This window comes from Paroedura picta, chromosome 16 (assembly GCF_049243985.1).
Source record: "Paroedura picta isolate Pp20150507F chromosome 16, Ppicta_v3.0, whole genome shotgun sequence".
Classification (NCBI taxonomy): Eukaryota; Metazoa; Chordata; class Lepidosauria; order Squamata; family Gekkonidae; genus Paroedura; species Paroedura picta.
Window position 1 is genome coordinate 2,036,792 of NC_135384.1, and position 25,144 is coordinate 2,061,935.

Here is a 25,144-nt window from a genome sequence, read left to right on the forward strand (position 1 = left end):
ACTATGTGTCATGCTGACAGCTCTACAGTAAGACTTGGATTTTGTACCCCGTTTTACCCTACCCAAAGGGGCTTACAATTGCCCTTTCATCTCCAGACACCCTGTGAGGTCGGTAAGACTGAGAACTGTGAACCCCAAGGTCACCCGGCTGTGAAAATGGGGAACCAAACCCAGGTCTCTAGAACATTAACTATTAACCCCTACATGCTAGTTCCTGGTTTAAATTTCATTAATTCACCCTGTAATCCACATTAAATCTCCATAGGAGGCAATATGCAGTTAAAAGTAACAGTTTAATCCTATTCTTTATTAAAATATCATTTATGCCACCCGTCCGCGAACTTTGGGGGGAAAAACGAGCTCTTGAACCCAAAGTGACTCAGGTCTCCTACAGAAAAAGTGGGTGGCTCTTAAAAGAGCCTTTGGGTCTCAAATGGGGCTTTGGTCTCCCGCGGCCTTATTTGGAGCTGGTGTACTTGGTGACGGCCTTGGTGCCCTCGGAGACGGCGTGCTTGGCCAGCTCGCCGGGCAGGAGGAGGCGCACGGCGGTCTGGATCTCGCGGGAGGTGATGGTGGAGCGCTTGTTGTAGTGCGCCAGGCGGGAGGCCTCGGCGGCGATGCGCTCGAAGATGTCGTTCACGAAGGAGTTCATGATGCTCATGGCCTTGGAGGAGATGCCCGTGTCCGGGTGCACCTGCTTCAGCACCTTGTACACGTAGATCGAGTAGCTCTCCTTGCGGCTCTTCTTGCGCTTCTTGTCGCCCTTCTTCTGCGTCTTCGTGATCGCCTTCTTAGAGCCCTTCTTGGGCGCCGGCGCGGATTTAGCTGGCTCAGGCATACTGAGACCGACTCTACACCTCCGCTCTCTGCAAAGCGAACGCTGCGATTGGAAACGCCACGGCGAGCCCCTTCTATTTATAGGAGCCCGGCGCCCGCCAGAACTCAAATTCTCGAGCCGCTATTGGTCGGCAGGAGCGGCTCTAGGAGGCTGTATGCAAATGAGAGGATGCAAACGGCCGCCGGGTTGTCAGCGCGCGTGGGGAAGTCGGCTTCTTATTGGTTAAAACGGAGCTCCGCTCTCATTGGCCCAGGCTACAACACCGTCCAATCAGAAGCGCCACTAGAGTTTGAACGAGGAATAGGGCAAGAAGCCGGGTCGTTTCCAGCTTCGGGGCTTAGTCGCTTTCCCGGGTGAGACCAGAGCGGAGGAATCGCGCAGCCCTGCCCGGGATCCTCGCCCACGCGTCGACCAGGGGCATCCGGAGTTTGCTGGCTCTCTGGAATCTGCAGGGGTGATTCTCCCTTGGGAATCGCAGGCTCTGGACGCAATAGGGTTTCTCCTGAGCACAGCCTATGGAAGGTCGAGATGGGAAACAAACCGGGTGTCTGTCCCAGGGGTGCCCTTTTAAGGGTCACCTCCTCTGGAATCGCCTTACAGTCAGTTAGACGGACAAGCGCTCTGCTTTTAGCACACAACGGGGGGGGGGGTCTGCATGAGGCTCTCACACTGGCAACCAGGGTCTGGGAGAGAGGAGCATTTTCATTTATTATATGTATATAATTTGCTCTTCCCCCAAGGGTAAGAGTGGATTGCACCAGTTAAAAAGCATATAATTTAAATAGGCACATAACCCTTTTAAAAATCTTAAATATAAAACCCTAAAAATGAGACACTCATTTGCCTGAGGTTACCTCCTTGTCAGGAGAGAAAAAGTGGGGCGTATAACATAAGCCCTCAGAGGAGATAGAAACTAAGCGGATATGGGCAGAAGGCCAGCGAATGTTGGTGTTAACCCCACAGCCATGGAAGAAGAGCTCTGTCCTACAGGCCCTGTGGAACTCTTTAAGGTCCAGCAGGGCCCTGATTTCACTGGGCAGAGTGTTCCCCCAGAGGGGAAATCCTCTTTGCCCTGACCAGCCTGATCTCCTCAGAGCTCAGAAGTAAAGTAGGGTTGACCTTCAAGGGTGCTTGGATGGGACACCAGCAAGGAAGTCCGGGGGATTCAGGTGCAGCCGATGTCAAACCACCTCTGAACATTCTCTCCATCTCTTACCTGGAAAACTTGATGAGGGGGTGGCATAATTTACCTGAAAGAAAAAGAAACCTTTGCGTCCAATAAAACAGGAATCAAGTGGTCCCTTAAAGACTAGCCAAAAATGAGCTGTGTGGTTGGATCCCAAAAAGCAGAAATATCTCTGAAGAAGCCATGCAAACTTAGGCAGGGATTTAAAATGCTAGTCTTTTGGGCTCTGCTAAGGTAAAGGTATCCCCTGTGCAAGCACCAGGTCATGTCTGACCCTTGGGGTGACGCCCTCCAGCGTTTTCATAGCAGACTCAATACAGGTGGTTTGCCAGTGCCTTCCCCAGTCATTACCGTTTTACCCCCCAGCAAGCTGGGTACTCATTTTACTGACCTCGGAAGGATGGAAGGCTGAGTCAACCTTGAGCCGGCTGCTGGGATTGAACTGCCAGCCTCATGTGCAAAGCTTCAGACAGCATTTCTGCTGCCTTACCACTCTGTGCCACAAGAGGCTCATGCTACTAACTTGGGCTCTGCTACTAACTCACTAAGCTCTCTGGAGCGACTTGGGAAACAAAGAGGCCACACTTTTGGGACTCACAACATTTGACGCTCTTACCTTTCACTTCAGGCAAGAGAATCAGGGAGGTTTTGCAGCCGGATACAAGACGGAGTCAGTGAACTCGACCAGCCAAACTTTCAGACTCCTCCTGTGACGGACCGTGCGACGTGGCACTTTTTGGCATTGGGGGGAGTGAAATGTGTCCTCTTCCAGCCCAGTGAAAAATATACCAGCCTTCCAAGAGCCAAATAATGACACACGTTGAAATGGGCTGATTTATTTACGTAACTTGGGTGCACCCAGTTTCTTTCTGCCTCTGCATTCTCATCAATATGCCCACATTGCTGCTCTTTGGTTTTTGGTTCCTGGCAGGGCGGGAAACGGCGCATCTCAGTCGGACGGCGTTAGCTGCCCTTAGCAAAATCGAATGAGGCCTGAGGGGAGCATCGTGCAGGGAAAATTCTGGAAACTTCCTTGTTTAGGACAGCTTTTTAAAGCAAGGAATATAAGATCCTCTCCTCATGGTGCCTGCTGTTTTGTCAGTGCTGTGAATCATCTTAACATTTATGATTTGTTTTGAGGTCTGTTAGAGACGTGCCTTCAGAACATCTCCCTGTATGTTAATTAATTTGCATACCATTTCCCCTGATTTGGGGGACAAGGCCTCTCTACTGTTGCCACAATGTCTCTGTTGGGATTCTTCATTCCATTTACCTTCAAGGCCATTCACGGTCAGGGCCCAGTGTACCTGAGGGACCGCCTCCCTGCCTATGCCCCTAAAAGAGCTCTGCGCTCCACCGCCACCAACCGGCTAATGGTCCCTGGCCCTAAAGAAGTCCGCCTGGTCTCGACCAGGGCCAGAGCATTCTCTGTACTGGCCCCCACCTGGTGGAATGAGCTCCCGGAGGAGATCAGGGCCCTGACGGAGCTTAAACAGTTCCGCAGGGCCTGCAAAAGGGAGCTCCTCCGCCAGGCATTTGGTTGAGACCAGGCACAACCAACAGCGAATGAAGGGCCCCCGCCCCCCCCCTCCCCCCATCTCCCCCCTTCCTCCCAGAACTCCACCAGAGCGCTCTGGACCTGTTGTGGTATTGCACCGTTCCATCGTTATATTATTTTATTATACTGTTATACTGTTACATTATTCTGTTATATGGTTACAACCACTGTTATTATTTACTGTATGTTTTAACGAAGACTGTTTCATGTATCGTTGATTAGTTTTAAATGTAAACCGCCCTGAGCCTTCGGGGAGGGCGGTATATAAATCTAAATAAATAAATAAATAAATAAATAAATAAATAAATTTCCGTTTCTTCACATGACCTTTCAGTTTTCCAGGGATCCTGCCTTGGGCAAAGCGGCACTTTGTGGGTACTGGCGAGGGCCACCCGTGATGTCTGTGGCATCCAGCCAAGATCCAGTGGCACGCACTGAGAAGGGCTTGGGAAACGTGGTTGATTTACCACCCCAGGTGCGCCCATTCAGTGTGGCCCTGCCTTCTCCCCTGCATGCCCACATTGCTGCTCTTTGGTTTTTGGTTCCTGGCAGGGCGGGAGACGGCGTATCGCAGCCGGATGGGGTTAGCTGCCCTTTGCAACTGCAAATAAGGCCTGAGGGGTGCATCAAGTGCGCTGGGAGGGGGAGGCTGATGGCGCACTTCCTGGCTCGCTGGGTGTGAGATGACAGAGCTGGGGAGGTCCACTTCTTCACCCCTCTCGGGAGGGAAAGCAGGACAGCCGTGCAGCTGAGAATCCAACCGGGCCTTCGGGGGATGCTGGCCGAACATGGATCCCATGGCTTTGCTGATAGGTTCGTCACCTCTGCCCACTCCCCACCCGTTTTTTTGCCGCCGCATCTCCACCTCCTGTTGCTCATAGGATTTGTTCCTCCATCTTTTCTTCCAGTTTCCATCCAGATCTTCCAGCTGCATGCTTCTCTTCCAGGTAAAAGTTGGCTTCTCTTTGCCTGAAAAGATTTAGAGCAGGTTTCTAGAAGGGGCCACGAGGTGTGAGGCCATGGCAAAGCATCTCTGCATTTGAGGGGGGTGTGGGTGGCAGCAATGCAGGAAGAGGCTGCAAAGGAGAATCTCTTACTCCTTGGGATTCAGCAGGGAGATAAACATGGATGGGAAAGGCACAGGGCCTCGAAGAAGGGTGCAGGCCTGAGGGAAAGCCAAGATCTGCAGATCCAGCTTTTAGACAAGGACAGCTTCCATTTCTTGAAGGCATCGACCTCTTGTCTTAGCACTTCATAGGTTTGCATTTTCCGATGACGTTGTGCCAATATGAACAGTGATGATGCCAGACTGGATCCTCTGTGCAGATCCTGGATCTCACGAGTTCTCCAGAGGTTCTGAGATGCATCAGAAACAGCCTTTCTAATGTCCTTCCCAGCCAAGATCCTCAAGGGTTCCTGATCCACTTTCCTTCCCTCCCAGCTCCACAGCTGACGGTGAGCCCCAAAAGGTCACCTTACATGACAGGACAGGAAGTTACTCTGACCTGCTCACAGTATGGACTTCAGAAAACAAGGAAATTCATCTTCTTAAAGGACAAGGCCGAGCTGAGCTCTTCGGAGTGGTCAATGGAGCCCACTGAAAGTTACCTCCTGGCTCGGCTCAATGTCTCCAGCTCCGGGGAGTACAGCTGTAGGTACTGCTTGATATTCAAGGCCCGACAGCCCATTCATTCCCTGGACAGCACTCCTGTGTGGATCACTGTGCTGGGTGAGTCCATATGCCATCGTGGGTGATAGTTTCCCCTCCTCGCTAGCTGCCCGCCACGGGTGCAGAATGTGTTTCCATCTGTGCAGCATCCGTAGGACATTTAGGTGACATCAGCTGGGCTTCATGCAAAGGTCACTTAAGTGGACTGCTATTGCAGGACGATAAAGATAACGTATGCAAAGGCTGTGCAGACAGAAAAGGGAAAGCAGCCCATCCCTTCAATGAAACTGAGCGAGGATTATTCGGCCCTGCCCACACTACAAACCTCTATGGATTTGAATCCGTGTAGCTGCAATGTGCATTCAGGGTCTCTGTGTGAAGCTCCTGAACCCCACCCTGAACTTTAGATCTAAGGATTGCAGGGAAAGGGCACTCCGAGGTATTCCGGTTTATATCTGCAATGTTGATAATCCCTAGACATGTTTGAAATGGAGGCTTGGTCTCTTCCCTGACCCCCATCTCCTCTGTTCCTCTTCTTTGCTTCTCAGAGCGGCCTCCCCTTCCACTTTTCTCCGTGTCTCCAGAGAAAGAGATCTACGCCCGTTGGGAAGTCATAACTCTCACGTGCTCAGTTTCTGACAAACAAAATGTGACAAAACTCCAGTTCCTTAAGAATCAAACAGAGCTGGCGTCCCTTGAAGCTCCATCCCCTCCGTTCACCCACTCCCTGCAGCTGCTTGAACAAGGGGGCGGAAATTATTCCTGCAGATACTGGACAGTCGACTCAGGGCAGGAGATGGCATCTCAGGAAAGTAACATTGTCAGTATTTCGGTGGCAGGTGAGGCTGTCTCCTTCGGCACTGTTTCTTGCTTACTGCAACCTGCGGCTAAATGTACTTACAGGAACATCTTACAATTTGAGGGTCGCATTCGACTGACGCCTTGAGCTTTTATCATTCACTCACTTGCCCTGTTGCAGCTCATCAGATATCAGTTTATGCCCGTGGCATCTTTAAGACCCGCAAAGTTTTATTCAAAGTATAAGCTGTCACTCAAAAGCTCATGCCTCAGTTTCAGGTAAGGAGGATTCTCTGATTCCTCCTTTTATTACTGACCTGCTTATTTCAAAGGGAGGAGCGGGAAGGTTAAGTGGATGGTGGGAACACATACTCTCCCAGCCTCGTTTTAGGGGAAATTGTGAGGCCTGGTGTTAGAAATGCAATGAGGATGGAGGAGGAAGAGGAAGAGGAAGAGGAAGAGGAGGAGTCCGGGGCTGGCTGCAAATCTCCCTGTTTCCTAAAAGACTCACAAATTGCAGAACCTGCACCACGTAGTCCTTGTGGGTGCCCCAGGTAAGGACCTCTCCTTTGTTTGTGATCCTCCAGATTCACCCCCTCGACCTGTACTCAAACTGGATCCTCCCACTGGCGAGGTGAACGAAGGCGACCAGGTCCTCCTCTCATGTTCCACTGATAGGAACAGAACCGAGAAAAGGTTCCACTTCTACAGGGACAACGTTGAGATGACTCCTGGTGAGGAAGGGCTGTTCTGGAGCTCCAGAGAACCCGGCAAAACTTCCACAGACGCCTCTGTGGCCATCCTCCAGGCCAAGCCCAGCCAGAGGTGGGAACTGGCTTGCAGTTTTGAGGAAGAAATGAGCAGCCGCTGGATCAGCTCCCCCTGGAGCCAGAAGGTGAACCTCACAGGTGAGAAATGTGGGATGGTGGCAGAACGTCCTGAAGCAAAGAGAGAGACTCTTTTGAGGGGGGCTGGTGTTCTGCCAAACAAGGACAATGCCCCTGAGTTCGACTGTTCAGGTTTTTTTTTTTAATGCAAATTTAAATTGTACACCGGCTCTCTGCCTGACAGATCTTCTTCCTTTCCTGTTTCCTCCAGTTTAATCTTGTACTTTCTTCGCTGCAGTTCTTCTTGCTATTTCATTTTATTGCTCCCAGTTTTTATCTCCCCCTTTAGAAATGATGTCAATTAAGTCTATATTATTAATTATACATGTGTTTAAAAAAAAAAAAAAAAACTCAAAGGAAGACCATACAGTCGTATGAACCATGGAGTCTATAAGAAATTGATGCATGGGGGGAGGGGAGGAAGGTTTAGGGTAACACTGAAAGGCACCCCCTTTTTTTCTCTCCACAGTCCTGGCTCGACTTCCAACGGTACCACCGCAATATGCAGCCGTGGCTGTTCCCTTTCTGGTTCTGATGCTCCTACTTGTAGTCTATTGCATGAAGAAACAGAAGGGTAGGTGAGGGTGTTTGGGGGCCCTGCAAACTGAAACAATTCAGTTGCCAGGTAGTAACAAAACACATTTTTGTCTCTTTGGCCTCTTTCTCTTGCTGCTCTCTCCTTCCACTTTGGAAGCGTCAAAAGGTCAACAAGCATTTGAGCTGGAAGAAAGCAAGGAAGAAGCAGATTTGGACTATCTTGGGATGTTGACACCTTGGAGACAGAAGCAAGAGGTATGATTCACATATTTAAGCCTATTTCTCCATCTTGGCTTCCTCCAAGAAGCCTTAGAAATTACAATATGGCGCTTTCCCCCCAAAAAAACTGTAATTATGGAACTGTATATATGTTTATAACTGAGGACACTGCTTTGAATGGCTTTGTATAAGTTCAAGAAATGCATGCAATGGTTGCTTGCATGACTGGGGTTTGGCTATAGATTTCCTGCGATTACAATCTCCAGGCAACACAGATCAGTTCACCTGGATAAAATGGCTGCTTTGGAGGGGGGCCTCTATGGCATTATATCTTGCTGAGGCCCCTCCCCAAATCCCACCCTCCTCAGCATCCCCCCAAAAAAATCTCCAGCGATGTCCCAATCTGACACCTTTGCCATTACTACTAAGTGGGCCTTCCATGTACAGAGGCAGTATATACCTCTGAGGTGCCAGAAACTGGAGATCAACAAAAGGGATACTGTCCATCTTCATCCTACAGGTGGGACTTTCTGTCTGCCCTGAAAAATCAGATGCTGAACTGGGTGAACTGTTGACTGGATCTTGCAGGGATTTCGGAGAGATCTGGCTGCTGTTTTGCCTGTTCCCTCGTAGATAATTTTGGGGGTGCCCCATGGGAGCCTATGCTGAGGGGGGAAGGCCTTTTCCAGCGACTCTTGCTTTAATGTCTAAAGACCTTCATTCACCCCCTTCCTTTGCTTTTCCCAGGAGTCAGAAATCACATATGCAGATGTCAAATTCTGCTCTGCAAGCACCCCTTCCAAACCGGTGGTGAGGAATGCACATGAGCCAGCGGAAGAGGAAAGGGTGCTATACAGCGGGGTCCGCTTCCAACCCCCCAGCAGAGCACCAAAATCAAAGAGATAGCAGAGCAGAATTCATTCGGGTGGAAGAAAGTATGCAATCTACCATGCCTGAAATACAAAATCGTTCAGATGGGGGGGGGGGGGGCTAAAGCTATTACGTATTTAGGTTGTGATCCTAATCAGTTGGAGTAAACGGTGTTTGTTTTCAATAAACATGACTTAAAGGTTTTATGTAAATACAGCATGATCACTTATTGAGATTAAAGAATATAGAATTCCCAGAATGAAGAATGCAGAATGTTCAACTGAAAGAATGTTTTTACAAAGGTTTTTTTTTCCAAGTTGAAATTCTATAAAAGAGCCAGGAAGCTTTATTTTGCTCACTGCACATACATGTAACAATATTTGGGGAAACGTTCATAGAAGATTGAGAGAAAAAGCAACTTTGAGATTGCTTCCCACACATGACCATTGTACTAGAATTCAAAATGAAACTATTCCACTCAAAGCAGAATTAGCTTGTGGAATTCACTGACACAATTTAGGGACAGGAGTCCGAATCCTGGGCCATGAATGGCTCTCTTGTTCTACACCAGCCTGTTGGCAACCTGCCCTCCCACTCCCTTTGCCAGCTATTTTTTTTTTAATCCTAATGCATCTCAGAAGTAAGTTCTGACTCACAGAAGCACACGCTGAAATGCATTTTGTTAGGCAGGCAGCCTTCCCTTTGAATCGGTATATTCGGCAGAATCTAAACAGTCAGATGAGCGCTTCCGGTCGGTCGGTCGTGAAGCCAAGAGTGTGTACGGTTCATGCAGTTTTAACCACCTTCTCCCTTTGCAATGAAAAACGACCAGCCCAGCGTCTGAATTGCAGCTAGGTGTTGCTGCAAGGCCTCCTGGGACCTCTTCACACCTGCCATGATGCTCGACACGGCAGCGACGCCCACCTGTTCTTCCTCCCAGTGCGGCTGGCGAGGGGAAAGAGGTCGGCCTTCATTTAACCACAGGCTTCTGCTTCTCAGTCGGCCAGAGAACCAGGGAGCAAACTGGCTGTGTCTCTTCTCTCCGCTGGGGACGGGGGGCTCCTTCTGCACGCCTCTTCTCTGGTTTTATTTAGGTTGGCACATTTGGGGGGCTTTTACGGTGGGCGTGCATAGGTCTGGGCGTTTGTCTGTCTTGAGTTTAAGCCGCTGGTTTTGAAGTGTTGTAAGATCCGAGGAGTTTGTGTTTTTATGACCTCAGGATTCCAGGCGAGTAGCACCTTACTTTGGGGGCGGAGGAGGCTCAAGAGTTTGGGGGACATAAGCATTCAAGAGTTAAAGGTTCAGGGTGCTGCTGCAGACCAGCATGGGTAGCCTCTGGAACAATGTTTTTATGATTTCACCTTGTTTTATTTTGGGAGCCTGGCTGGTCTCTGAAGAGGCCTCCAAGAAGAAGGAAAGATCCACTTCTCAGGAAGGACTCGTTGCTCCTTCTGTATCAGTCCTGGAGGGTGAGGAGAAAGATGATGCTATGAAGAGCAAAGAAAGATCCAGCCGCTGCCAGGCCCCACACCCAGTCGGGAGCACATTTCTAAAAGGAAAAAAAATCCTCATTTCTCGTGTTGCATGCCAAATGCACACCGAAAAGGCCTGTCTAAAACTGCGCGGTGAAGTCATTTCAACACGGTCGCATGTCCGCGTTAACCAGAGGAGGGAAACGTAAAGAGAAACCAGAATGGAAAATGAGACCGGTGAAGACAAGCAAAGAGCGTGACTTTGCCACCAGAGGAGGCTTTGAGGTCAGGCTATGCACACAAACACCATCACACACACACCGCAATCTATTCTGCCAGATCCAGTGGCTTGCCGGAGTGCCTTGGACGCGGCCCAGAGGTTCAGAAATAAACTTCAAGGCGCCTGTGGAGGCCACAAACCAGAGAGCAAGGGGCCTTCATCCTGCACAAGTCATGTAGAAGCAGACTGTGGTCCAACAGGATGTGCGCATGTGAAGGAGAGACAGTTTTCTAAAGGTTCTCCGAGGTCTTTTTGTAGCTTTACAATGTCAGACCACTGGGAATTGTGCCAGGAAGAAGAGCTGGTTTTCATACCTCCCTTTTCACCACCCAAAGGAGTCTCAAAGCGGCTTCTAATCGTTTTCCCTTTCCTCTCCCTGGGAGGTGAGGCAGGCGGGGCTGAAGGAGCTCTGGCAGGACGGCTCTGAGAGAACAGCTCTAAGGGGACTGTGAGTAGCCCAAGGTCACCCAGCTAGCTGCACGGGGACGAGGAGTGGCGAATCAGACCTGGCTCTCCAGATTAGAAGCTGCCGCTCTTAACAGCTGTGAGGAAATACTGCAAGAGAGCTGATGTTTTGAGAATGTTTGTATTGTGAGTAAAAAACAGTATTGTTAATTGGGTTTGCCCCTGTTCTTTCTCAAGTTGATCTCTCCAGTGCCAGGAATTACATTTTATGGTACACGCGACAAAGAGACATCTATGTCACAAATGAGTTTGCAAGAAATGAGCTGGACGCCTCTGCCCTAGAGTGCCCCCTCCGAAGCATCCCTTTTCTCCGGGGGAACTGATCTCTGCGGCCTGGAGACAAGCTGTGGGTTCGAGGGATGCCAAAACTCCAACCTAGATCTTGCGCGGCCTCGGTGCCGGCATCTCCCCTACGCTTCTACGCTTGCAAAGAAAGAATGGTCAGCCCTCCGGCCGGCCGGTCAACAGCCCCATACTGCAAGGCATGCTGGGAACCTCGTGAGGCCGGGGAACTCTTGAGCGTCCTCCGCCCGCAAAACTCTTCTAGAGCTCTGTTGACGCCACGGCCCCGTCTGCACTTCCTCCCAGCGTGGTCAGACTGAGCTTCGCATCACCCGCTGAGCCACCAGGACACTGCTGCTCAAGACCGGCTGCGAAAGCATGGATCCCTCGGACCGTCTCTCTCTGTTCTGGGTGTGGGGTAAGGCTACCGTCCCCCTCGCCCCTCGCCACTTCCCTCCCCAGTCTGCCCTTTTGGATCATCGGGGCCATGGGTTGGACGTGGCCTGCTCCTTTCGGCTCCCCTGTCCTCATGGCTTTGTTGCATGGCAGGTCCTGACAATCCCCAGTCCAGCCATTGAGGGGAGGGGGTGAATGGAGACCCTCCCCCCTTTCCAACTGTGAGCGAGGGAGTCGTGGCTCAGGGGTGGTGCATCTGCCCTGGCATCTCCAGTTCAAAGGACTAGGGGTTATGTAAGCCGCCTCGAGCCTTCGGGGGGAGGCGGGGTATAAATATAAATATTATAATAATAATAATAATAATAATAATAATAATAATAATAATAATAATAATAATAATAAGGCCTGCACCTGAGATGCTGCCAGCCTGAGCAGACAATACCGGTTGTCTCATTCCGGATAAGGCAGGAGGGTCAAAATACAGCCTGGATGTCAGGGAGGCAGAGAGGAGCGAGGAAGCAGGTGCACGTGGTGAGGTCCGGAGACTGCTAGCGAGCAGGACTATGGGGCTAACGTGCAGCAGCCCAACGCAGAATGGCTCTGCCTGTGTACGATCATGCTCCAAAAGGATCCCGTACATCCGCAGATCCCCCTTCCCAGATTTCTCAGCCTTGCTCAGAGCAAGGTGTGGTTTCTCCAGCCCCTCTTCTGTCCCCTCTCTTCCAGCCTCCTTCTCAGCTGCCTCCTGGACGACACCAACTGCAGGTAACAAGACAAGTCCTTCAGCCCTGGAAGAACGGGCAGAGGCCTCCTCAGCCAGGGGATCCACGTTGCTTCTGCACCAGCAGAAGCATAGGAGGAGGGGGGGAACAGGGGGGAGTCATTGCTCTTCAGACCTGCCTAATGCAGAATTAGCAAAATATTACGGGGGCTTCCCTTTTAATTTTCCTCTTTTGTGACAGCTAATTTCTCTTCCTTAGCATAATAAATTTCTTCCTGTTAACTGGCAAAACTATTCTCGGTTCCTAATTTCTTGTTCCTGGGGAGGGGGGTGGGAGGCTTAATAGTTTGCAGCCAAAGACATTTCTCTTTCCCCCCCCCCTTTGTTTATTGGTCGTGAAACATAACAGAAAAACAATTTTAAAAAACATAAAGAAGACAAGGGAGAAATGGCTTTTACTTGCCTAAATGAGAAGTTTGTCACTAGAGACTGAGTTAGGAATGCTTTGGCCATGAATGGACAGAATTGTTATTGAGCTTTAGCCGTTGAAGGCAGAGAGGAAAATGTAAAAGGCAGCTTCGGGGGAGGGGGGGCACCAGCTGTGTTCAAGGAGGCTGAAGGCCAAGTGGAGATAATAGGGTGATAGCCCTGGAGGTGGGCACTGGGCAGTCCACTTAAGAGTCCTGTGGATCGCTCCAGCAGCAAACAGAGCCGTCCATAAAGAAGGAGAAGTCTTAATTTCCTTTCTCAGGTCCCCAGCCGACATCTCTGCCAGCCCCCCGGCTGTCCTTGTCCCCCCCGTACAGCGTCTTTGTCCAAGGAGAGAAGGTCCAGCTGACATGCTCCCCACCGGGAAGGCGGAGGGCAGAGGAATTCCTCTTCTATAAACTGAATCCAAGGAACCAATGGGACCGGCTGATGCGACAGAAAGAAGACACCTGGGAGGTCTCCATAACTCATCAGGAACAAGAGATTACCTTTATCTGCACTTATGCTAAAAGAAACAGGGCAGGAGAACTTCTCCAGTCTGCACCAAGTAACCTCTCTGTGGTCTCCATCATTGGTGAGAAATGTTCATGGGGCGGGGGGGGGGGGGACTAAACTGTCTGAGGGGGGCATCAGCATCTCCTGTGTGATACCTGCACTTCCAGCTGGAAATGATATCATCACGCTGGGAGTGATGCTCTAGAATCTGGTCCAAACTCCATGGTTTGACCATAGAGTTTTGCATGAGTTTTGCATGACATCACCGGCTGTGTTCTCAAGCAAAACCTGCAGAGAAGGAACTATTTAAACTGTTTTTTTTCCCTGCTCTCGTGGACACCTTGTGGCCCTGGAGCAGAAAAAATTACCAAAACAACTTCTTATCCTCCTGCAGTTTTCACTCAGGGGATGTTTTCACTACTCTTGAAAGCGGCCTTCAACAAAGAGGGAATTTCCCCCATTCTCCTGCTGTTCTTTTACTCCTGCAGACAGAATGGTGATAACATTGTTTTAGAACAAGGCAAGAGGACTGTTCTTGTGTTGAATCCCAGGGCTTCTGCCCTGGACACCATATTTCATGGAACTAACGCCAGATTTCTGGTTCCAGAGCTCCCTCCAGCACCATCCCTTTCCCTGGACCCAGAGTTCCCTGTGTACCTCCAGGGGGAAAGGGTCACTCTGATCTGTTCTGCTCCGGAGGGTCAACGGGTGTCCGGATACTTATTCGAAAAGGAACAGCCAGGCCAGACCCTCTGGGAGCTGCCCCATGCAGGACAAGGGCCCTATAGAGCCTTCGAGGTGGACCCAAACGCTGCTGGGAAGTACAGCTGCACCTACTGGATGCTGTTCTCCGGACGGGAGATCCGGTCCCCGCACAGCGGCCTGGTCTCTGTCGCCATGACAGGTGAGCAAGGCCCTTGTGGATTCCCAGGTCAGAGGAGATGGGAGCCTTGTTTGGGTCTCAGAAGGAGGGAGAAGCAGCTTCTTTTCAGGAAAGGGACAGGAGGGGAGGGGGATGCTCGGGAGGGGCCTGTACATGGCAATCTATTCTCTGGGACTCCTATAGCCTCAGTTACAGCCCCCCCACCAGCTCCTGGCACAGAGGGCCCTCCCAATTCACTTTCCCTGACCTGCCTTCTTTCTCCTTTCCATTCTGCTTTGCTTCTCAGAGCGCCCCCCGACCCCCCCTCTTCTCCGTGTCCCCCGAGCAAGAGGTCTACAGCAGCGGGGAGGTCTTAAGCCTCCGTTGCTTGACTCCCGGCGGTCTCCAGGTGTCCGAGGTCACCTTCCTCAAAGACAGTCAGCGCCTGCATCTCACCCGCCTCCCGGCCTCCCCAGGCAACTTCACGCACGCCTTTCCCATCTCGCCACAAGATGGAGGAAAATATTCCTGCAAGTACCTGGCAGTGAAATCTGGGCGGGAGATCCCATCCCTGGCAAGCAACGTCCTCAGGATTGCTGTGATGGGTGAGGCCTTCTTTGTTGACATCTGTGTATTTTAAAAGGATACACACCAAGTTGAGTTGCGTGCGGGTCATTTGACTGGAGGGAGAACAGGGAACCCATTCCAAGATGATAACCAGCATCTGAGCCTCGGGGCTTAGAGGATAAGAGGGAGATAAGGAGAAGGGAAGCTTGGGTGCCAGGGATCACCTTTCAAACACAATATTTGGATGGGACAGAATATTGCCTATCCTCATTGAAGGTGCTCTTTTGCAGTTCTCGAATTCCAGGGGAAATGCACACGAATGGTTGGGATGGGGACTGGATATTGCTCAAAGATAGGCCAGCTAAATGCGATGGTTAAAGAAGTCCCTTTCGGCGTGGGGGATATCCCCATAAGGATCCTTTCCTAACCTTGGTGTTGGGTGGTTCCATCTGTCGTTCTTCCAGCTATTCCTGTGACAGAGCCCTGGCCTGCTACCCTGAATGTTCACACCTATGAAACTGTGGCAGGAGTTACCAACTCCCCTGGAGTTCCAGCATCACTCGCACCAGACCAGCTGGCTGCCAGAGAGAACTCAGGCGCGACTGAAGCACATGGACCAGCAACCCCCGTGCCCAGATCTTCACAACTCATACCTCATGACAGCAACTCCAGCAGCACTGAATCTCGGGGCTCCACAAAGCCAGTGGATTCTCAGGAGCCCACAAAACCAGTGGATTCTTGGGTCTCCACAAATCTGGTAGATTCTTGGGTCTCCACAAAGCCAGTGGATTCTCGGGGCTCCACAAAGCCGGTGGATTCTTGGGTCTCCACAAATCTGGTAGATTCTTGGATCTCCACAAAGCTATTTGATTCTTCCATTTCCAGAAAAACATCCATAGACAGCAGTGATCTCGGCTCGACTTCACAGACAAGGACAGTATCTGGGGCAGAAGACAGAAATGGCGTACTATCTACTGGTATAATAATGACAACAAGAAGAATTTGTGTCTGTTTGTTGTACCCATAAATTTGCTGGCTGGCTGGCTGGCTGGCTGGCTGGCTGGCTGGCTGGCTGTTCCCGCTCTAACCCTAGGGCTACATCCCCACCGGCAGGCCCATTGATGTGTTCTTAGCTGCTGGGTTTCCTAAGCCTCTAGGCCAGTTTTCTGAATTCCATGCAGAATCTAATCTCTAGAACAATATCAAACGTGGGGTTTCTTGTTCCACTTTTGCACGAAAGCAAGTTTCTAGACCTCAGGGTTTAAGATGCTCGTTCAGGGCTTAATCTGCACCAGGGATCTCCCAGGTTCATAAGTAGTTTGATACTGAATGAGTGAAAATCAGGGCCAAACTGCGCATTGTGTAGAGCTTCCTACTTAGAGGGCTAGATAATTAATCTACGGGCAGAAGAGGAGAACAACATTGGCCTGAGGGAGCCAAGCAGAAAGGAAGCCAAGAAGCTCGGGACAGTCGGAGGGTGAAAGGCAGAGGGTCAGGGAAGGGAGAGAGGCTGACCAGGAAGTCACAGGTACACAGAAAGGGGTAGAGGGGATACCCTCAACCAGCCCCATTAGCGCCGATTAAAACCTTCACTGATTAATTGCTGTTTTCTTGCGCAGGCGGAAATCTTAACTTCCCCCTGGTGGTTGGTTGCAGTGCGGCCGGAATCCTTTTTCTGGTACTCCTTCTTGTCTGCCTTACCCGGAGGAAACTGAAAGGTATTTTAGGGGTGGGGGGAATTGGGTGCCAGGAGGAGGACACTTCAGATCTTTTGGAGGTCCACTGCAGAGCTAGAAGAAGCCCTTGGCACAAACACTATTATGAATAGTCAGGGGGGCCCAACAGAGCACCCACGGGCACCATAGTACCCACCAAGTGTTTTCAGAAAGTGGGTGAGGCCAGTTCTGATTGGCCAATCTAGATCTGATTGGCTGCCCAGATTTAAATAACTTTGATTCAGGAGTAGCTGCCATGCCGGAGTTGGTTTTGTCCTCTGTCCCATTCTTTCCCATTTTTAAAATGGCCTCTTTCCCCCTGCATTTCCTCTGGGTGTGCAGTTGGCTCCACCTCCTGTGGCAACCATTTTGTGTTTGGCTCCACCTCCTGCAGCAGCCATTTTTGTGGCCACTGCTTCTCAAAATTCCAGAGATCCCCACTGGTTCAATAAGGTTGGGGACCCCATTGTTTTCTGTCCCTTGGCCCCCGGCTTCTCTGTGAGGTTTCCCCCAATATTTTGATGCCTCCAGTTAGGAAAGGCCTCACTTGTTCTGCCTACTTGAGTCCCTAAGGGCACAGGAGAAACAGCCATTTATTTTTAAAAAAACAAACACCCAGTAACCTTATGATAGCATGTTCTATCCCTTCCAATTGAGCTGCAAGCAGAAATTTCCTGGCATTGCATTTCCACTCACAGCCTTTCATGCATGAGGCAGGGAGTAGCAAAGGGTGAAAGGAAGATAAAATATCAGGCAATACTTTACCTGTTGCATTTCTGCCTGCAGCACAAGGGGACTGTGGGCTGGGATAGAAACTGCTGTCATAAGGCTGTTCCCCTGAGTCACTGAATTTATGGTGCTGCATGAGAAGAGGGAGACACCAAATCCCCCATTACAAGATGTTTTTTCTCCTTCCTTTGCCAGGTAACCGCAAGAGAGCATCCAGGTGAGCAGGGATGAAGCCAAAGGATGGGGAAAGCCCTCCTCTGAAGGCATTTGGAGAATGGGACTTACCCCAATATAGATTCCCCTCCCAGGGCTTTTTTTGGGGGGTGGGGGAGGGGTCACATCCTTTCATTTCAGAGGCCTGCAGGAGCTGGAGGAGCTGGCTGAAATCCCCCCTAAGGAACTAAGGAGCCCTGAGTCCGTGGCTCTCTTCCTAGCGTTGCATCCCTTCTCCCACCCTGGAAACCTGATGCTCCAGGGAGGAGGGGCCAAGAGAGCTGATTCCTTCCTTCATACCTTCCCTCCCTCTCCATCCTCCAGGTCCTTCTGGGAGAACTTGGACGATCACCACTTCAGGAAGCTGAGCCGGTAAGGAGGCGGATCACCTGGGCCTCTCCCTGCAGGGCTCCTTTTGCCCGCTATTTAAGTGGCAGCATGATATATTTTACTGCCCAAAGGAGTCTCGGGGCAGCTCGCAATCCCCTGCCCTCGCTCTCCCCACAACAGACACCCTGCGAGCTAGGTGGGGCTAAGAGAGCTCTGAGAGAACTGGGACTGACCCAAGGTTACCCCACTGGCTGCATAGGGAGGAGGAGTGGGGAACTGAACCCAGCTTTCCAGATTAGAGGCTGCTGTTTTTAACCACACCACCACACTGGTTCCAGGGGAGGGTAGCATGGCCCCAATGCAGGTTGAGAAACTCCTTATGATTTTGGGGTGGACCCTGGAGAGGACAGGGAGCTCACTGAAGCACAAGGCCATAAAGTCCACCCTCCAAAGGATCCCTTTTCCTCAGAGAAACCGATCTCCATAGTCTGGAAATGAGCTGGAATTTCAGGGGATCCCCAGGTCCCCCCTGGAGGCTGGCATCCCTATTTCCCCCCTCACCCACTGGCACCTAGTCCGCCAACCCTTTTATTCCCATGGCTTTTAGCAGCAACCCCAGAGGCAGAAGGGGGGGGGAATCACCACTCCAAGAAAAACCATCCCTGCTGCCCCATGCCACCCCACTCCCCCCTCTGCCAGTCTCAAGTTCCTTTCTCTCTTTCAGAATCTACCATCCCAACAGAACCCATCTCGGTAAGTGGGGCGCTGGCCTCGGTTTCCCCTTCTCCGGCCTCCCACAAGACTCCCGAAAAAGGTTGCCCCAGAGAGCGTGTATCGTTGAAAGCCATGGGGCTGGCAGACAGTCAGTGTGGGATTTCCGAAGACACAACCCGGCCCAAAGCCAAAATGGGCTGTGCGGCCAGAAGAGGGCAGCATTAGGACAGAAAGTTATTGAAGCTCGCTATTGGCTCAAAGGAGCCTCTTGTGGCGCAGAGTGGTAAGGCAGCCGTCTGAAAGCTTTGCCCATAAGGCTGGGAGTTCAATCCCAGCAGCCGGCTCAAGGTTGACTCAGCCTTCCATCCTTCCGAGGTCGGTAAAATGAGTACCCAGCTTGCTGGGGGGTAAACGGTCATGACTGGGGAAGGCACTGGCAAACCACCCCGTATTGAGTCTGCCATGAAAACGCTAGAGGGCATCACCCCAAGGGTCAGAAATGACCCGGTGCTTGCACAGGGGATACCTTTACCTTTACCTTTACTATTGGCTCAAAGAAGCGACTTTTGATCGCGGCAGCTCTATAATTGCACACGTTACATTAAAATCCAGGTCTGCAAACAGGGTCGTGAGATGATAACTAGAAGAGGCCACAGGCTTCTTACTCGGAGGAGGATCCAGAAATTCCCGTGTTCTGTGCTTAGATCTACAGGAAATAGCTAAGCCCCAGGAAGCAGATCAAGACCAGGTGATCCTGCCTAAACCTGCAGATGTGTCATCCAGCTGTGGGGACCCATCGATACAAAGCCAGGCGGATGACAATGCGGACTTTGGAGCAGAGTTCAAATTCCCAGTGAGTCCCGATCCCGGTGGTGCTTTTTATCCTGCCCCGAAGGTTGTCAACAAGAGGCGAAGAAATCCTGAGAGGGTTGGACCCCAGCAGGGCACGGTGCCCTCAAGTCCAGCCACCAAAACAGCCATTTATTTATTTATTTGTCTGTTTGTTTACACACACTTCGATTTCTATACTGCCACTCCCAGAGGGCTCGTGGCGGTTCACGAACTTACTCTGTTGTCATTCCAGGAGATCTCCAGGCCCCGGCTGGAGGCTGGCAACCAGTGTGGTGGTGTGCAACCCTCCTCACCACCTACTTGGTCTTCTGTTTTCCTTTCTCTTCCAGGCCATAGACCTCACTTACACCCTTCTGGGCTACCCATGCTCCACGTTCTTGCAAGCAAAAAGCAGCTCGCCTGCCAAGGACACCCACTTATATGAGGAGACTTTGTGATTCCCCCCACCCTCTGGGGCTAGAGCACATCCCATGACCCTCTTGGACCCCCCTCCTCTCTAGGGTTGGATTTCTACAAGCCAAACACAGGAGCATCACATCTGAGGTTTTTGCACATCCATCGCAACCCCTAACCCTGCAGGAATCTCTCCCACCCCCCATAATATCTTTAGAGAAGTAAGACAATAAGACTAAAACCATTCAGTGCATTTAGGTTTTTTCTTTTTAACAACAAAGAGACAGCTTTTAATCCTAATAAACTCATATAATTAATAAGGTTTTTAAATGAGTTAATTAGGGTTAAAAGCCATCTCTTTGTAGTTTAAAAAAACAAAAACCTCCGGGCAGCGGGTTGGTCGGCACTCAATGGCTTTAATCTTAGGGAATGTTTTCTTGCTTATCATCTATTGACCAAATGTTTGCCAACTCCAGATGAGGGAATTCTTGGAGATTGGGGGGGAGAGCCTGGGGAAGGGGCAGTGTGGAGAGGGGAGGGACCAGACCGTTGTGGGAGTACAATGCCGAAGAGGCTACGCTCTGAATCTGCCGTTTTCTTGGCAGGGGAGGGATCCATCTCTGCCGTCTAGAGTTCAGTTGTCATTCTGGGATGTCTCCAGGCTCCTTTAGATCCCCCTTCCCCTCTTTGCTAAAAGTGCCTCGGGGAGCACCGTCTCCAAGGGCTGTACCACGAAAGGGTTTCTGAATGAATTCTGTACTCCAGCGGACGTGCAGAGAGATAAGGAACGGCTCAGCTAGTTTGATTCTCCCGTGTGACAGCAGAGGGCCCTTTCCTTTCCCCACAAGGCACAGTTCCTTGACCTCCAGATCCACACCCCAGAAACTCATTCCACAGGTGAGGCTTTCCCCATCCCTGCCTCTCTCTCCTGGGGAGGGTCTGTGGCTCAGTTCAGCATGCCCAAGGCCCAATCCCCAGCATCTGGGGGTCAGGGGGTGATTTGCCAACCTCTTCCTGAGACCTTTCCAGGAGCTAGCAGTCTGAGTTGACAAAATGACGGACCCAGGGTCTGTTTGGGGAGCCTGAGAGGCAGAGCATCTGCTTGGCATGCAGAAGGTTCAAGCCCCGGCATCTCCAGTTAAGCCGCACCAGAGAACGGGCCACGGGAAAACCCCCGAGACCCCTGGACCTGATTCAGTACTAGGCAACAGCATCCTATGCACGTAAATGCCTTCTGCAGCTATTAAAGGACTTCATTTCAGTTTGTGTCTTGTTTCATTCCACCCTCCTGTTCAATAGAACTGCTGAAAGAGTGGGGAATAAAATCAGAATTTCCAGTTACAACAAAACCCCAAAGGCTGCTGCCATCGTCAGCAGCTGAGAGAGCAGATGCCCGACAGATAACTTATACAGGCTAAAACCAGCAGACATGCACAGATGCACAAAAGCCCCACAGAATTCATCAGCAGAATCCCGTCACCCCCATTCTCAGACTAAAAGTCTACCCACAAAAGAGGGGCTTCTGAAAGATTAAAGAGACCAAATATACGCAGGAGGGAACTGAATTCAGTTTTTGGTAATGCCATTGACAAGGCTCCGCCCCAAAGAATCCCTCCTTTTGTAGGGGCACCAGCTATGGGCGGAGAGATCCCTGGAGGCTTTGGGTGGGGGGACATTTAAGACATTTTAAGACATTGTAACCCGCCGCGAGCCATTTGGGAGTGGCGGGAAATAAATCGAAATAATAATAATAATAATAATAATAATAGAATCCACCCTTCCCAAAGCCATCCCAACAATTTGTTCCCCCACCCCAGTCGCTTTCTGTCGCTGTCCCTTTCTTGAGCTCTTGCAACAGAGGATGAAATGAAGCTGCATTCGAAGCCAGATTGTCCATCTCGACTCTGCCCCCGTCCCCCACCGGCCTTATCGGGCCCCACGTTGGATTGCTCACCTTGGAATTTGCCCCCTTCTCCTCCACTCCTTGCGCAGGAGCTGGCTGGTCCAGAGTCCGCGCACACACAACAGGCCGTTGCACCGAAGGGAAGGGCACCGAGCAGGACAGCGTCCCTCCCGGCCACCTCCTCACAGCTCCATGGAGTACCTCAACTCCTTGGCTCCCTCCGCTCTGTTAAAGTGAGTAGTTACGGGTCAAGCCAACTCCAGACTGGAGATTCCTGGAGGTTTGGGGAGGGAGAGACTTCAGTGGGGGTGTAACGTCATGGAGTCAACCCCCCCAGAGCAGCCATTTTCTCAAGGAGAACTGATCTCCGTGGTCTGGGGGAGTTCCATTGTAATTATGGGGGGGGGGGGGAGAAAAGGATCACTGAAGGATGAAACGGGCAAGGGGGATCAACTGGATCCTTCCGTGGGCCACCTGGGGGTGTGGTGCTCACTGCCTGCAGAACTTTTCTTCCTCTTTTTGCTGCCTGGAATCTTTTTGTGTGTCTCGAACAAGGAGAACCGGAGAGAATTCCGATCTGTGTTCGAATTCACAGCCCCCTTAAGGCTCAGTGGGGGAAAGAGGCATTACACAAAACATTGAGCAGAAGTTGGAATCCATGAAGAGTTGCCAACTCCAGGCAGGGAAGTCCCTGGAGATTTGGAGGGTGGAGCTCAGGGAGGGCAGGAGGGGCCTCCACAGGAGATGATGCCATAAACTCCGCCCTTCAAAGCCGCCGTTTTCTATGGGGCATTAATCTTAGTTGCCTGGGGCTCAGTTATAATTCTGAGGAGTCTCCGGGCGCCACCTGGAGATTGGCAGCCCAATGAATTGAGCACTGAAAGAGGAAAGGAGTTTTTTTTTAGGTGCGATGTTGTGCTCTGCAGATGTTTGGATTAAAGTACCCATCTTGAGCTCCCCATCGGAATAATTTCTGTGTCCTGCAGGTCGGTCTCGAGCGCAGGATCAGGCCTCACCCGGCGTGTCTGGGCCCCCAGTCCTCCCCCCCAGAGGCCCTTCCGCGTCTGTGACCACAAGCGCAATGTACGGAAGGGGCTGACAGCCAGCTCCTTGAAGGAGCTCTTGACCAAGGTCAGTATGCGTCTTTCACCCCACGCCACGGCTCCTGCCTAGCAATCGCTTTGGGGGCTCTCCGAATGTACATTTCCTGGACAAGGGACTGCAATGTTTTGTTTTTAGTTCAGGACGCAAAAGAGCGCTGCTCATGAACACCCAGGGAAGCATCTCCGCTTGCCTGTCCTTCCGTAGTTTCGGGAGCCTCAGCCTGCCTGTTGTTTTCTCCCTCTTCTCAGGCCATGGAGACCTTGACGCTCTACGGGGCCGTTTCTTTGGTGCTGGACGAAGACGGCACAGCGGTGGAGAGCGAGGAGTTCTTCCAAGTTCTGGAGGACAACACGACCCTCATGTTGCTCAGAAAGGATCAGAAGTGGAGCCCCGGGAAGGTGAGCGAAGGGAAGGGGCTCCTTCATGGACGAACAATCAGGAGTTGGGACAATGGGGAGGTCAACAAACCACACAAACTCGTCTGTACCACCTTTCACATTTCTACCCCATCCTTCTCCAACGCCAGTTGGAGGCCGCTTGATGCTTCAGGGATAAGCTCTGCCCAACCTGAACCGTCCAACAAATATTCTTTCTGAAGAATCGAGGGCTTTTCCCAGCGTCAACGCCTGCTGTGGGTATTCAGGGCTGCATGGCTACGGCCTGGTAGTTTTAGACCCGGATGTTTTGCCAGTGACTGTGGCTGGCGTCTTTAGAGGTAGGACACGGCAAGATGGGAATATCTTTGTGCCGTGTCCTACCTCACAAGATGCTAGCCAGTCACCGTGGGAAACGTCAGAGGCTAAAACTGCCAGGCCATGGCCACGCAAGCCCACGATTAGCCACGTATTCTCTCTCTCCCCGCTGCAGGGCAGCAACCGCTCCTATGCCCTGAGCCGAGAGAAGCCCCGGAACAGCCGGGACATCGCCCGCATCACGTTCGACGTCTACAAGCTCAACCCCCGCGACCTCTTTGGCAGCCTCAACGTTTCGGCCACTTTCTACGGGCTCTACTCCATGAGCTGCGACTTCAAGTGCCTGGGGCCCAAGAAAGTGCTCAGGTGAGTTACCTTGGTCTTCTTTGGACTTTCCTCATTCCATCTTGCCCTCTCTTCGACGAGGTCAGAGCATAACACACAGCTCCTTTCCTTCCTTGAAAGCCGTCGTCCCTATCCCATAGATCAGGGGTAGTCAAACTGCGGCCCCTCCAGATGTCCATGGACTACAATTCCCAGAAGCCCCTGCCAGCATTTGCTGGCAGGGGCTTCTGGGAATTGTAGTCCATGGACATCTGGAGGGGCCGCAGTTTGACTACCCCTGCCATAGATCAAGGGTGGCCAAACTGCAGCTCTCTAGCAGTCCACAGACTACAATTCCCAAGAGACCCTCTCCAGAGGTCCATGGCCTACAATTCCCATAAGTCCCTGCCAGCATTTGCCAGGGGCTCATGGGAATTGTAGTCCACGGACACCTGGAGAGCCACACTTTGGCCACCTCTGCCACAGGTTCAGGTGTTGGTCTGAAGCAGCATAGCAACATCTGAGTCTGGTTGCATCTTGAAGCCCACCAAGTTTAATTCAAGATATACAGCTTTTGCCATTGCTGCCTCTTTATGCAAGTCCTTGGAGGTCCCCCTTCCAAACCCTAACCGAAGTCAGCCCTGCTTAGCTTCCAAGACCTGGTGGGATTGCCTGCCTGGGCTACCCGGGTCGGGGGGCTCATCCTACTGGAGTGCCCCTTCGCTAATAACTCCTCGTTGCCTCTCCCTGCCCTCCAGAGAGGTGCTGCGGGTGGTCTCCGGAATCATGCAAGGGATCGGGCACATCCTCCTGGGCGCCTCGCACTACATCCGCCACCTCCTGGAAGGCGGCGAAAACTGGCATTCGAACAGGCGCCTGCAGAACTACGAAGACTGAGCTCTCCGCCTGCTTCCAGGCTAGAGACACCGAGGCGCAATTTCCTCGCAGCCAGCCCAGCGAAAGCCACACGGCTGCAACTTCAACGGAGACAGCGATTTCAGAGGAACAGGGTTGCGCAGCACGAAAGAGACTGTACATTAAAAGTGACAGAGATACGCTGTTCTAAAGAGGGTTTCCGGAGTTACTTGGGTAAACTAATGAGAACTGTGGGGTCGATCCTACTGTGTATATGTTTGCTGGACGGAGGGCCCTACTGTGTAATTTTTGCCTTGTTTGATATGTCATGTTAATACTTACACTTTGCGCTTCAGTTCTGTTTTTGTAGGTTTCTGGTGGGTTCCAGATTTCGAGAGCCATTATACTATTTCACTGTTTTTTGACGATCCCATTCTGTTGATTGTGTAATCTGCCTTCAATCCCAGTAAGAAAGGCAGGCTATGAATAACATTTTTTAATCTTTTAAAAGAGAGGGCCTTGAACTCTTTCTGAGCACCAGCAAGGGGGTAGTGGTTAAGAACTGGATAGCCGGGTTTGCTTCCCCACTTCTCCCCATGCAGCAAACTGGATGACCTTGGGCTACTCACAGTCCTTTTAGAGCTGTTTTCACATAGTTCTCTCACAGCTCTCTCAGCCCCACCTATTGCACAGGATGTCTGTTGTGAGGAGCTGAAGAGAAAAGCCACT

At 51.3% G+C, this 25,144-nt stretch overlaps 4 protein-coding genes across 4 annotated transcripts; 3 read left to right on the forward strand and 1 right to left on the reverse strand.

Moving 5' to 3' along the window:
* Nucleotides 1-402: 402 nt before the first annotated feature.
* On the reverse strand, nucleotides 403-874 carry LOC143825607 (histone H2B 1/2/3/4/6-like). The gene has a single exon (XM_077313745.1). It carries the CDS (start codon nucleotides 836-838, stop codon nucleotides 458-460), a length of 381 nt encoding a protein of 126 aa, XP_077169860.1. The 5' UTR covers nucleotides 839-874; the 3' UTR covers nucleotides 403-457.
* Nucleotides 875-1,147: 273 nt separating this feature from the next.
* Nucleotides 1,148-14,060, forward strand: LOC143825580 (Fc receptor-like protein 5). The gene is made up of 11 exons (XM_077313675.1): nucleotides 1,148-1,191; nucleotides 4,491-4,529; nucleotides 5,024-5,311; nucleotides 5,800-6,090; nucleotides 6,637-6,957; nucleotides 7,406-7,510; nucleotides 7,631-7,728; nucleotides 8,440-11,479; nucleotides 12,184-12,222; nucleotides 12,930-13,241; nucleotides 13,770-14,060. The coding sequence occupies exons 3-8, from the start codon at nucleotides 5,062-5,064 to the stop codon at nucleotides 8,596-8,598; spliced, it is 1,224 nt and encodes a 407-aa protein (XP_077169790.1). The 5' UTR covers nucleotides 1,148-1,191; nucleotides 4,491-4,529; nucleotides 5,024-5,061; the 3' UTR covers nucleotides 8,599-11,479; nucleotides 12,184-12,222; nucleotides 12,930-13,241; nucleotides 13,770-14,060.
* Nucleotides 10,212-20,042, forward strand: LOC143826513 (uncharacterized). Its single transcript, XM_077315350.1, has 13 exons — nucleotides 10,212-10,319; nucleotides 11,159-11,277; nucleotides 12,184-12,222; nucleotides 12,985-13,241; nucleotides 13,935-14,047; nucleotides 14,332-14,629; nucleotides 15,056-15,568; nucleotides 16,211-16,309; nucleotides 17,231-17,252; nucleotides 17,573-17,620; nucleotides 18,303-18,331; nucleotides 18,997-19,145; nucleotides 19,474-20,042. Exons 1-13 carry the CDS (start codon nucleotides 10,212-10,214, stop codon nucleotides 19,579-19,581), a joined length of 1,902 nt encoding a protein of 633 aa, XP_077171465.1. The 3' UTR covers nucleotides 19,582-20,042.
* A 1,468-nt stretch (nucleotides 20,043-21,510) lies between these two features.
* Nucleotides 21,511-24,927, forward strand: CIDEB (cell death inducing DFFA like effector b). The gene is made up of 5 exons (XM_077313676.1): nucleotides 21,511-21,673; nucleotides 22,427-22,571; nucleotides 22,793-22,942; nucleotides 23,412-23,602; nucleotides 24,319-24,927. The coding sequence occupies exons 1-5, from the start codon at nucleotides 21,633-21,635 to the stop codon at nucleotides 24,455-24,457; spliced, it is 666 nt and encodes a 221-aa protein (XP_077169791.1). The 5' UTR covers nucleotides 21,511-21,632; the 3' UTR covers nucleotides 24,458-24,927.
* The last annotated feature ends 217 nt before the right edge of the window (nucleotides 24,928-25,144 follow it).

Excerpts from the sequence above, each read along its gene's own strand:
- LOC143825607 (XM_077313745.1), bottom strand. The coding sequence starts at position 838 with ATGCCTGAGCCAGCTAAATCCGCGCCGGCGCCCAAGAAGGGCTCTAAG.
- LOC143825580 (XM_077313675.1), top strand. The coding sequence starts at position 5,062 with ATGACAGGACAGGAAGTTACTCTGACCTGCTCACAGTATGGACTTCAG. Across the intron at positions 5,312-5,799 it reads TGTGTGGATCACTGTGCTGG|AGCGGCCTCCCCTTCCACTT; the intron begins GTGAGTCCATAT and ends TTTGCTTCTCAG. Across the intron at positions 7,729-8,439 it reads CTTGGAGACAGAAGCAAGAG|GAGTCAGAAATCACATATGC; the intron begins GTATGATTCACA and ends TGCTTTTCCCAG.
- LOC143826513 (XM_077315350.1), top strand. The coding sequence starts at position 10,212 with ATGTCCGCGTTAACCAGAGGAGGGAAACGTAAAGAGAAACCAGAATGG. Across the intron at positions 17,253-17,572 it reads AACCGCAAGAGAGCATCCAG|GTCCTTCTGGGAGAACTTGG; the intron begins GTGAGCAGGGAT and ends TCCATCCTCCAG. Across the intron at positions 19,146-19,473 it reads GAGCAGAGTTCAAATTCCCA|GCCATAGACCTCACTTACAC; the intron begins GTGAGTCCCGAT and ends TTTCTCTTCCAG.
- CIDEB (XM_077313676.1), top strand. The coding sequence starts at position 21,633 with ATGGAGTACCTCAACTCCTTGGCTCCCTCCGCTCTGTTAAA. Across the intron at positions 21,674-22,426 it reads GCTCCCTCCGCTCTGTTAAA|GTCGGTCTCGAGCGCAGGAT; the intron begins GTGAGTAGTTAC and ends TGTGTCCTGCAG. Across the intron at positions 23,603-24,318 it reads GGGCCCAAGAAAGTGCTCAG|AGAGGTGCTGCGGGTGGTCT; the intron begins GTGAGTTACCTT and ends CCTGCCCTCCAG.